Source organism: Lacerta agilis, chromosome 6 (genome assembly GCF_009819535.1).
Source record: "Lacerta agilis isolate rLacAgi1 chromosome 6, rLacAgi1.pri, whole genome shotgun sequence".
Classification (NCBI taxonomy): domain Eukaryota; kingdom Metazoa; phylum Chordata; class Lepidosauria; order Squamata; family Lacertidae; genus Lacerta; species Lacerta agilis.
In genome coordinates, this window is record NC_046317.1 from 51,828,620 (window position 1) to 51,841,342 (window position 12,723).

The following is a 12,723-nucleotide window of genomic DNA, read 5'->3' on the forward strand; positions in this document are numbered from 1 at the left end:
GAGGCTGATCCACTTTGGGGTGTGTGTGTGTGTGAGAGAGAGAGAGAGAGAGAGAGAATCACATTTATCTATCCATCTTTAATTTAGATATCTATGGGCAGCTGCCCCCCCACCTAAATCAAGTAAATCAATAAAAATATTTAACTGAGGTCCTGCCCCCCCCCAGCATGAAGCCTGCCCTCCCTTCCATAAATCCTGGCTATGCCCATGTAGCTATTCCTCCCTTGAAAACACAATTTCTTCCTGTTCAGTCCATCCCTGATGTTCATGATATAAACTGTCATATGTGCAGTGTGCATAGGAATTTGTTCATATTTTTTTCAAACTATAGTCCGGCCCCCAACAGTGTCTGAGGGACAGTGAACTGGCCCCCTGTTTTAAAAGTTTGAGGATCCCTGATGTAGGGCTTTATAGATGAAAACCAGCACTTTGAATTGTGCCCAGAAACAGATGGATGGCCAGTGGAGCAGTTCTAGCAAAGAAGTCATATGTTCCCTAAAACCAGCTCCAGTCAACAATCCAGTTGTTTAAACTTTTTCAAGATGAGCTAGTCATTTTTATTATAATTTTTTATTTTGTATCGTATTTTATGTTTACTGTGCCTGCATATTTTGTTGTACACTGCCTCGATATTTTATATGAAGGGGAGGTCTTTAAGTAAGCTCATCAATCAATCAATCAATCAAACAAACAAACAAAATCCTGCCAAACAATAGAAATTCAACCTGTGAAGATTTCCTAGACACATCTTCCCTGTGGCCCACCTGTTGATTTTGTGTTTGCTATGCAGCTTTTAAAATTTTAGGAACTCTGTCAGAGATGGTAACCCTACAGAAATGAACAAAAAAGGCCATTATAATATTTGGGGCTGCTTTTCTTTATACAACAAGCAATGAAACCCAACCCCCACACAAGTGCTTCCTGAATAAATAGACCATGGGTTGGAACACACACCCCCCCCAAACACAAGATCAGCTATTTAGGTAAATCTGGGCAATTGTTGCATTGGTTTTAGAATGTAAGTTGTACAGCTCTTTGAGGATTATGATGAGGAAACTTGCACGTTCTTCCCTACTTCCTTACCAGTGTATTTCAGGCTGATCTATTTTCCACCCACCAATTTTGAAATTGATCTCTCACTTCTGCTTTTCCTCAGATTAGTTTCATCTTCTCTAAGGTTTTCCAGTGGCTACTAAACCAATATTTTCAAGAGTTGAAGATGGGAGGTAGAACAAAAACTATCCGAATCAGTTTTCCTGCAACTCAATGAAATAAGCTTTATAAAACCCGAGTTTATTGATCAAAACAAAGCACCTTGTGAAATTTCTGCTCTATACATTTTGCTAAATTTGAGCAGTTTGGTAGCTAAGAATGAGCTCATACACACAGATGCCAGTTTCTGAAAGCCAGATGCAACATAGCTGTTGGATAAACTGGATTTGGGAGAGGATGAGGAAGGGTTTAAGTTTGTCTTTGCATTTCCTAAGACCTGGTGCCAGCTGGAGACTGGCAGACTCCTTTTAGTTGTCTTCTATTGGGTAAAATGGTTTTATTTTTGGTTAAAATACACACTGCATAGTTTGGAATCTCATGATGCACACACATAGGTAAAGCCAGAAATAATAACTTTGGCTGGGAATACTGCCAAAGTTATTATGTCTGGCTTATGATGGCAACAGATGAGGGGGAAATGAGGAGGACAGGGGTAAATTCTTCTCCATTCCCTTTTAGCACAGGGGGATGGACGGATGGACCTTTCACCCTCCAGATGTTGTTGGAATCCAACTTCTGTGAGTTCCCAGCCAGCATAGCCAATGGTGAAGGGTGATAGAAGTTGCAGCCCAACAACTTTTGGAGCTTCACAGGTTCCTCTCCCCTGGCCTACAGATTCAGCTGTCTGTTTTTGTTGTTATTGAGTAACTATTTAGGATCTGGCTTTTTTCACACACTCTCATACTTTTTGAGAAATGTAAAACTGTGGTGTCCTGTCCAGATGTCCTGTTCCCTGCAGCACAAAATATGAACTGCAAGTGTAACAGCAATCACAGGTGAAACACCTCAAACAGAATTCAGTCAGTACTGAGATGAAATATAATGGAATATTACATGACCTAAGAAGATGCATGTTTTGAAATAGTCTTCCTTTCTTTATTTCACATATTTCTGAAGAGTTCTGAACTTGTTATTCCTCTGCAGCATCCTATTGGGCAGGTCCAGACCTGTTTAACTTCAGCACCAGATCATGTACCTTTTGACTGTTATCTGGGCCTTAAGACCTAAAGCATTGAACACTCCACTGACAATGTCTGGATTACAACCAGTAGAGGAAAAGCTGTAAAGGCTGTCATTCACAGAGCTTTATTCAAGATTCAGGCATGACCCAGATCTGACCATTTACCAACTAAACCACATCCTGAGCAAAGCCAGAGCTTATAGTTGTTATTAATCATGTTATTTCCTGACGGACCTGAGAACAAGAGTTAGTCACTGTACTGTTGAGGCTTGGAAGGAGCCAGGTGAACAATCTTAGTAACAATGCTTGGTAGAAGGAAGCCAAAAATTATTCACTTAGAAGAGGCCACAGTCATCTGCACTCACCACTAACTATGTCTCCTGCTGGTTTTGTAGATTCACAGAATTGTAGTGCTGAAAGAGACACAAAGGCCGCCCAGTTCAGCTCCATGCAATGAAGTGGAATCCTCTATACCAGATAATTCTTCAGATATTAGCCTCTGTGATGGAAGAATATAATGTAAATTATAGGGTTCTACAAGCAGAGCAGAAAGAGTCATAGTGAACCTTGCCAGTAGTATATGTGGCATAAGGATTACGTTTAACAAGACAAAAGCTGCATTCCTCTTGCTGAGAATCTTGCCATTGATTCCCTTATTTGAATACTGTTAATTGCATATCAAATTTCTATTTATTACATGCAAACTGCCTGATCCTATAAAAAGTTAGGTGTGTCTAAACTCATTAAACTCAGTGGATTTAGATATTCCTAATTGTTGCTAATGTCAGGCTGGATCCCCCCCTTTGTTGTTGTTGTTCAGTCGTTCAGTCGTGTCCGACTCTTCGTGACCCCATGAACCAGAGCACGCCAGGCACGCCTATCCTTCACTGCCTCCCGCAGTTTGGTCAGACTCATGTTAGTAGCTTCCCTGACCTGTCCATAGCTTCCCTGAGTAATTCAAGCCCCTTCGCCACGACAAGGCAGTGATCCATGAAGGCCCCCCCCCCCCCCCTTGCTATATAATAAATGCAACAATTCAAAACAGTAGCCTGGTTTCTTATTAAGCTGAGATGTGCACAAGCTTTGTGCCCACTCAATTGGTATTTGTACTGCTCCTTCCCTCTTCACATCTTGGTGTATTGTGATTAACCCAGGAAGTTTCTGTCAACCATAGATTCCCTTTACATAGGGATGGGAATCTATAGTTATCATGATCGGAACAAGGCAGCATCTTAAACCAGCTGCAAACTATGGTTTGTAATCCTAGCATGTGCAAATCCTGGTAACCATAGTTTCCAGTTCAAGTGTAACAGGACACTATGGTTAATTCATTCAGGAAGTGTTGACTCATGCTGTAGGTGCAGGCATGGCTAGCTAACAGGACCAGTGGTCAGGGATGATGGGAGTTGTAGTCCCAAAACACCTGGAGGGCCAAGTTTGGCCATGCCTGCTGTAGGGGAAATGAAGAGGAGGTGCAAGGAGGAGTATGTGGCACAAGGCTTGTGCTTATCTCAGCTAATTAAGATGTGATAGGTACATCTGAATTGCAGCACTCTCTTGTATCAAATGCTGTGCTCTAATATAGCATATAATTGATATCCCTAAATATAATTGATATCCCTGTTTCATGTAATGACTGGATATTAATAGCTTATTTTTGATATACTGTGAGATTGACTAATGTCATTATCTCTGTAATGTATGAATTCTGAAGCCATTCCCTTTTATTTAGTTCTGATTGTGCTCATCAGTGTTTAGCAAAGGCTAATTTTGCAGCAGCCAAGGAAACCAGAAGATTTACCGTATGTGTGAGATTTTGTACCCAAACTTCACCACTAAGTCCCAGGGCAGAATTACAACAAAGGCTTGCTGCAATGGGTTTTCGCCACTGAGGAAGGGTTTGCCATAATCCTGGAAACTGACCTATTGCTTTAAAATGCAACCATCCTGGAGCACAATCCTGATGCCTGGGGAGATTCAGCTGATATGCCTGCTCTTGTGAATTCAGTTTGCAGACTTCCCAAGATAAAGGTTGTCTGGTGTGTTTAATGAAACTCAATAAATCAGGCTTTTATGATGTCATTTCCCCCCTCTCTTTCCTTTGCAGATATTGACGAATGTGTTGATGGGACTGACAACTGCCACATTGACGCCATCTGCCAGAACACTCCCAAATCTTACAAATGCATCTGCAAATCTGGCTACACCGGAGATGGGAAGCACTGCAAAGGTAGGGAGAATAGGTCAGCCCATTGAAGCAAAGATTTGGAGGAAATGCTTGCATGCTCTTTTATGCTGTTTTATGCAGAGGGGCAAAACCCCATTATATTTCAAAGAGTTTTTTTATTAGTTGTGTCTTAGCTGCAGTGAAGTTCCTTTGGTGTCTCTGAAAAATGTGAAGATCACTCTGCTACTCTCACAGCCAATGTGGTCAGAATAATGGCTCTTCCAGATGGTTTTAATTTTATTTATTAAGCTAAATAAATGGATTATTCATTTTGTGCGGGGGTGAAACAGCATGGGGCTACCAGACTGCATCTGGTTAGGCACTGATGAGGGAGAGGCTCGCTTAGCTTTAATAAGTATTCTCAGATAATTTCAGGGCCCTAGAGAATTTGGTGAGTTCTGTTTCAGCTTTCATTATGCTCCTTACCATCACCACCACCACCACCACCACTGTCAGATGCAGTGGTCTCCACTGATCAGCGTGGCTGAAAGAAACTTGCCCACAGTTATGGTGGACTGTGTGTACCTGTGTTCATAACAAGGGTGCTGATGCGTGGGGTTCCCTTCTACAGCACAGGGACCCCACTTATGGGACATGCCCTGAAGGGTTTGTGGATCATAGAATGATAGAGCTGGAAGGGACCATGAGGGTCATTTAGTCCAACCACATGTAATGCAGGAATCTTTTGCCCAATGTGGGGTTCAAACCCATGACCCTGAGATCTCGTGCTCCACCAACTGAGCCAGCTCAGTTTATGTTCATCATGTTTGATAGCTTCCATTGAGATACAGTAGCTTGAGGAATGGCTGTAGCTCCATGGTAGAGTATCTGCTTTGCCCGCAGGAAGCCCCCAATTCAATCCCTTGCACCTTCAGGTAGGGCTGGGAAAGTCTTCCTTGTCTGACAGAAACCTGGAGAGCTGCTGTGAGTCAGTGTAGACAGTACTGAGTTGGTTGGACCAGTTGTCTGATTCCGTATAAGGCAGCTTCCTGTATCCCTGTAACCAGTGCTATTTTTCTAGAAAACACACACAATGAATGCCTCCCTTGTTCTCTTACAATGGCAATGGCACCCACCTTGAAAGGTGCTGGAACTGAGTTCCAGCTGACAAAAAGCCCTGCCTGTAATCTACCCCCCCCCATTGATGTGGAGGCCACTCCTGAACAACCATAAGCCCTGACTGCTCCAAATTGGCAGATATTGGGAGCTCTTGCATCAGCCATGAAGTTCTTAAACTGCAGCTGTGACTAGAAACAGGGTGGCCATCCCACCGTGCGGCTCTAATTAAACTGCATCTGTCAGGAGGAGGAGTGAGAGGTGAGGAATGGAGTGAAAGTAAGGAGGGACAGAGGACAGGGAAGAGAATGGAGGGAGTGACCAGGAGCCAAGGGCAGGCAAGGAGGGGATGGTGAGGAGGGGGAAAGAAGCAGAAGATAGTACAATAGAACAGTCAAGGCAGAGGAGAATGTGGGGAAACTGAGAAGCTGCACAATGAAAGACCTCAGACAAGAAGGTTGTTGGGCTGATGCTCCCTCTTACTCTGAGACACCCTGAACAGCAGATGAATAGTCCCCAGATGTTTCTGTGGAGCACCCCTTTCCAAATTTAAAAACACTCATTTTAAAAACATTCTTTAAAAAAACCACTAACCTATTTTTTGCTTCCTCCTTATCCATGCAGTCCTTGCTTGCAGTTTTGGCTTTTGTTGGGTGTCCAGTAGACTTTCAATAGGGTCAAAAAGGATTCTTCTTCATAAAAGGGGCCACTTCTCCCTCTGGGGTGCTGCCAAAGCCAGAAAGTCATGGGACTCAGGAAACAGGAAGGGGACTACTACCTGTTTCCTGGTAACTTTCTTGCATTGGCAGCGTTTCTGTAGTCCTGGTTTTACACTTTATTCCAGTGTTGCAGTGTGGAAGAATGACCCACCCACTCCTCTGCTGATGGACAGAAGGGAAGGCTGTCTAAATGTGGCTGGGTAGGTGGGTTGTGGCTATCTGAGTCTCTGTGTGTGTTATACATGTGGTATGTGGGCCTATGTTAGTGTGATCCTCAGTGCAGCCCTTGGACCTAAAAGGGTTAGCCACCACTATCTTAAAATCCCTGCAGATGTGGCTGCCTCTGCCCTTCACAGATATCCAGCCAAAACGGTCAGGGAATAATCTAATCTGTAGGACCTGAAGTGGTCTGAGACTGGACTGAATAGCCCTCATAGACTTTCCTTGCAGCAAAAAAGCTGCTACTAAGGCTCATACATACATGTTGACCCAAGGGCTGAAACTTGGGTTAAATATAATTTATGGGATTCCCCCCCCCCCAGCAAACAGATTTGGTTTTCATGAACAGTCTTTCTAAATCGTGATGAACGTAGCTCCCATCCCCAAAGTGCTGTCACAGTGTCATGTCATGTGACATTTTTTTCTGGTCCTTTCTTGCTGAAATCCTGAATCAAAGGAATGGCTAAATTACTCTGTGCGTCTGAGTTACTTGATTTCCCCCCCTATGTGGTTCCACCAATTATTTTCAGTTAAGCAACTTGGCCACCTCAGTGTTAGTGTTAGAGTTTTATCTCCAGTGAATGATCAAAGTATCAAGCCCATCTTGAAACAGAACTGAGAGAGCAAATTCTGAGATCACATAATAAACAAGGACTTGTTTTGGGTACATCCCTTTATCAAGTTTCCAATAGTATTGCATGCATAAATTCCTGATTGGATAATCAAAAACTAAAGGCTATATTTCTGGGATTATGTTGGACAATGGTAGAGATGCATCCATCTTGCATTTAATATAGAAAACGCAATTATGGTGGCTTTAACAAATGACCTGGTGCCAAAGTTTTGAGCATGAGTGGCAGTTTCTGACAGGATACGTAGTGGGTCATTTTGAACCATGTGACATGTGAGCAATTTTGTTGTAGGCTACTTTGAGTTTATTGACGGTGAATACAATTGTTTGAACAATACTATTGATGGTCTAGTAAACTTACAAACTCTAGCTAAAGCCCTTCAATGATTTTCATGCATGTGCTCAGTGAAAAGTTGGTAATTCTTCAACCACTGATGTTCTCCATTCTATGTACAGATGTTGATGAATGTGAGCGTGACGACAATGCTGGCTGTGTCCATGAATGTGTCAACATCCCAGGGAATTATCGATGTACCTGCTATGATGGCTTTCGCCTGGCACATGATGGCCATAACTGCCTTGGTAAGAGATTCACATATTGTCAAACTGTTTATATTCAAAACATATATAAATAACAGTGTAAGATTTGCCGTATAGACTTCCTATTTCAGAAGCAGCCTGAAACAAGAGCCCTCAGAGGTATGAATATTTGCATTCTGGATCCAAAAGTTGAATTATTTCTGTGAATTGCTGAGTGCAACTTTTCTGACTCAATTACATTGGCAGGCAGGTGTCAATCTCATCGCTGTTATGTATTTGTTCATAGAGCTCTGCATTGTTCAAAGCAGACAGAGGCAATGAGCTCTGAAATGTGCACTGTATCTGCTGAAGCATGCTTTCTTCGAATCCATTGTTTCTCCTCTGTTCTTTTTCACTGTCTTACGTATATCCAGTGGAAAGATGAAAAGCATCTTGGCCCAGAACTACAGTTGAAATGCAGCAGTTTTCTATTTCTGCTGACTCTGCCATCACGTGGCATTGCATAAACACCCCAGCTGTGAAGTTTCGCTGCAGGGTAGATTGATTCTCTATCTCATAGAGAAATGCAAACTTTTCTGAAGTGGCTTCTTCTGTCAGGGTGAAGATTAAAGTAAAGATCTTTAACACTTTCTCCGGAGACAGAGATAAGGCAGCTGGATTTATTTTCCAAACAACCTATGGAGAAAAATCATGTTGGTGAATAAAGCTTCTTTTGTCTATCATTTCGTTCCAGTGGGAAAAAAGCAAGGGGTGGGGGAGAGAGATGGTAAAAGTTAATGTATGTTGAGTGAGTGCCTGTTATAAAAGCTTCTTCCTTTCCCTGCCTAAGTTACGTTAATATCTTATCTTTAAGGATATTGATCCCGGTTATATTTCCCCATGTAGGAAAAGATTCTCTGCTGGGGCCTGGGATTGCCTGCCACTTCTGCATCTTCTACCCCAGGCGTTAGAAAGAGAAAGTGCAGTGACTAGTGCCCTTGAGCATTCAGATTGAACCTTTGTGGGGTAAACGCTGGGAGCATCTCAGTCCCTAATTCAGACACGCCTTCAGCTCTTGTTCTAGCAAGTGAGCAGGGCTACAGGCTTTCCTGAATACCGTCAGAGGCAGCATTCCTAGAAACGTTGCCTGTCCACAGCAAGTCTTGGCGAGCCCCTGGGTTCTGCCAGCTGGCAATTGGATTGCCTGCCTGCCAGGGTGACTCACTGAGGCACTTGCGCAGGGATGAACAAAATCATTAGACTTGCAGCCACAAATGATGAGAAGAGTTTAATTATGGGCTACAAAGTGCTTTCTTTTCCCTTTTGATTTCTGTCTTTTCAGGTGTTGTGCACCACTTTGGTTTTTACACTTCTGGAACACATTGTAAGACAACAAAGAGGAGCGTATGAAGCATCAGGTGTGGAGAACCTTTGGCCATCCAGAACTACTACTCCCATCAGCCCAATGGTCAGGGCTGATAAGTGCTGTAGTTCAGCAACATCTGGAGGACCAAAGGTTTCCCACACCTGTCCTAGATAGAAAGCATATGCACTGCTACTGAGTCATAGTGGAATGATTCAACTCCCCCCCTCCCCAGATTATAATGATCAAAAGGGTTTCCATTCTGGATATGCAATGTGTTGCTCACCATATGTTGTTGTACTACAGCTCCCATCAACTTTAGCCAGCAAGACCAGTAGTCAAGGATGATGGAAGCTGTTGTCCAGCAACATGTGGTGGGCACCACATTGAGAACCCTCAAAAAAAATCACAAGCTTGAAAATAAGGTTGTTAAAGCTAGTGCTATTTTTCTAGAAAAAGAGGTGCCAGAACTCACCATGGACATCTTCCTTGTTCTCTTATAATAGCAGGGGTGCCCACCTGAGAGAGAACTGTCATTATATACATATAGGGTGAAGCAGTACCCTATCCCACAGGATCTAGAATGCCATTGGGTTGCAAAAGTAGCATAGTCAAATCTGAGTTTGTCTCAATATTGTCCTCCCCACATGCATGAGAACTTTTCTTAAAGCCGCAAAGAGTCTAGATTGCTGATATCACAAATCCACCTTCACACCTCTCATAGTAGCAAAAGTCTATATCACTCTCATTGCTCATCTGTTAGGCCAAACTTGCTTTTTAGCCCCACTCACACAGAGAAATGTAACTGTTCTGTCCTGGTTGCCACACTAAGGCTTGTACTACAGTATTTCTTATTAAAGTTGATACATTCTTTGGCAAAGCTCATTTTCAATCCAACTGGGTTAAGAACAAAATTTAACTTTTAAAAAGGATAGAATAGTTTAAAGAGGTTTGATGCATGTTTTAAAAAGTATTATGTGTGATTATACCATAAGCATAAATGTCTCTAATGAACATTAAGTTACTGTTGTTGTTCAGTTGTTTAGTCGTGTCCGAGTCTTTGTGACCCCATGGACCAGAGCACGCCAGGCTCTCCTGCCTTCATTAACTTACTAGGTTGCCAAATATACAAGTTGGCCCTAGTGCTTCTACATATTAGGGTTGCCAGCTTACTAAAGCCACACTTAAAGATCCAATATGCATTTTAATTGCGACACTTGTAGGAAAGATGGAATTTAAATGAGATGGGGAGGTAAAACAAACAAACAAACAAACAAACAGGTACCGGTATCTAGACCTCTAGTGAATGCCAGGGTTGCTTTTCTGTCAGTGACTTATCTCTGCCCCCTTTACCCCCTCTCATTACCAAATGCTCTGTTTCCTTCTCTAAGATGGGTCTTGGCTTCCTTGTGCAAATTTGGGCTGTGGGCTCATTCTGCAGCACTGTATCCTATTCCACAGTTGCCTGCTTTCTGCAGCTGTATTGGAGTAGTTTTCTGCAGGAACGGTTTTTGTAAAACTTTGCTGTTAAAGCCCTGTATACTATTTTTGTTGTGTCTGGACATACGAGTTTTAAGTAAAAGCAGCAGCAACAGCTGGGATTCTTCAGAGTTATTTAAACACTGACATTTCATCAGTGAAATGCTGCCCCTCCCACCCTCACTGCCCCAGGGTCTCATGTTGAAAGATTGCAATCTCCAAGTTATATATTTCAAACACATTTTTAGGGGAAATTGCTGACAGGGGAGGTAGCTGGCTCTGAATGCTTACTCCCATGCAGTAAATCTGTGAGTGGAGAGCCGCTGGTGGGATGATAGCCGTGCACAAGCCCTGAAAGGTTTTCTCCCCTTCTGTCCCTTGTCAATTTAAGGCACTTCCACACCAGGTATTTCTGCACATTTGCAGTGTCCAAAGAACTTTTTTGAGGAGAAGGAAGACACAATGATATGCTTGAGTTTTATCCCATTTTCCCTCTTCCTGGAATAATCTGATCAGTACTGTTTAGAGCGGTATAGATGTGAAAACTCCAAAGATGAGGCTGTTTCAAAATGGAACTATTCAGTGTTTGGAAGCAGTTTGTTTTTAACGTGTTATGTGATGCTTCTGGAGGGTGATTTCTAATGCCACACCGCCTTGGTTCCTGCTTGGCATAGCTAGGCACACCTGAGCCATTTTATTTCTGGGAGCAGCTATGGGAAGGTTACCAGATTTTTTTCAATGAATCTGGGGGCACTTTTCAACTTCCTACTAAATAGATGGATTTTGTCAGAGGACTGATTTGTAAATCTGGGGACTGTCCCTGGGAAACGGGGACATCTGGTAACCTTAAGCTATGGGAAGGTTGTTGCTTTTGCTTCAGAGGTGGCAACCTTGCTCCATATGGAATTTTACTTTATTAGTTTTTAGTATTGTAATGAGACTTGCATACCATCAGAAAGCCTAGCCTGGAATTCATGAATGGCCCCTGTCTACATTTCCACACTAGGTTCTATAACATGAAAGCATTTGAAGGTTGTCTGTTCTTCCTTGGTTGATATAACTGCGCTGATTTTGGCATAACCTGGATGAGCTGTGTTCCTTTTTGATACTTGGCAAATTCTGCTGGCTTAATTGCCTGCTAGCTTAGAACAACCTAAGAACGCAAAACTGGCCTTTTTTTTTTTTTTACTGAGTGCCATGTAAACAAAAATGTTTGCTTATAGTCAGAAAATATAATGGAGGAGAGGTTTTCCCCTGATTTCGAGTACAGCCACTTACTGTGTGCTGAGGTAGGAAGAATGGGCAGAACTTCATTCTGTTTCACGATATGAGAATCAAGTGCTGAGATTCCCAGTGCTTTACAAACTTTGTAATAATCTGCAGCTTCCCACAAGGATCATTTAACATCTTTAATGTATCTAAATATCTAACATCAGTTGCCCCTGCTGCTGTGTGGGAGCTCACCTCTTTTTCCAATTAGCCCTGCTGTGGGCGGATGGGGGGGGCAGGTTTTCCTCCCAGTGTAGAAGCCCCAGTATCCTGCTCTACTGACACGGGGTGAGCCCCACATCTGACCAAACAAATGAGTTAATAGCAAACATGATGAGAATCATAATATGGGGAGGAAGTGTGCAAATAAAGCCCAGGCCAAAACAAACCTTCAGCCTCACTTTGGAGAGCTTGAGCTTGCCTTGATCCGACAGTATGTATGAGCCACACTGTTGTCATTCATTTATAAAAACAAGAGATATCAGTGCTCAGGTTTGCTTGGAAATCACACCCCGACATGTTAGCCTTTCCTCACTCCCCATACCCAGATGCACGGACATGGTGACTGTGGGGAAGAATTGTTTGTTTTATTGAGACAACTTAAATATCCTGCTGTCCCAGTGCACTTGCATTGTGCAGGGTGGCTTGCAGGAAATTAAAAACAAAACAACCCCATACGAAATAAATTCCATAAGAAATAAAATCAACAGCATAAAAACAGAAACTAGCTTGGCAGATAAAAACAATTTTAAGCCAAGCTTCATTCTAGCAGATAAAAATCAAACTGCCAGAAAAGGAAAGTTTTAACCAGTCATCAAAAAACAATAAGAGGGGTGGGTGTCAAACAGATCTCATGGGGTAAGGGGGATACGACCACTGAGAGGGCCTTTTTATTTTACTTTTTGGTTCTGTCCAGTTGTGCCTCAGCTATGGCTGGGACATGGAGAAGAACCTCTGCAATAGATCGAAGCCATTTAGGGCAGGCATAGGCAAACTCGGCCCTCCAGA

The 12,723-nt window shown here is 42.7% G+C and overlaps 1 protein-coding gene across 4 annotated transcripts in view; it reads left to right on the forward strand.

Annotated features, from left to right (window-relative positions):
• Positions 1-12,723, forward strand: part of SCUBE3 (signal peptide, CUB domain and EGF like domain containing 3) — a 110,835-nt gene that overhangs the window by 21,600 nt on the left and 76,512 nt on the right. For all 4 annotated transcript variants that reach the window (XM_033152656.1, XM_033152657.1, XM_033152659.1 and 1 more), the window contains exons 2-3: positions 4,341-4,463; positions 7,542-7,667. In XM_033152656.1, the coding sequence (XP_033008547.1) occupies positions 4,341-4,463; positions 7,542-7,667 (249 nt within the window). The remainder of the gene's footprint in view (positions 1-4,340; positions 4,464-7,541; positions 7,668-12,723) is intronic.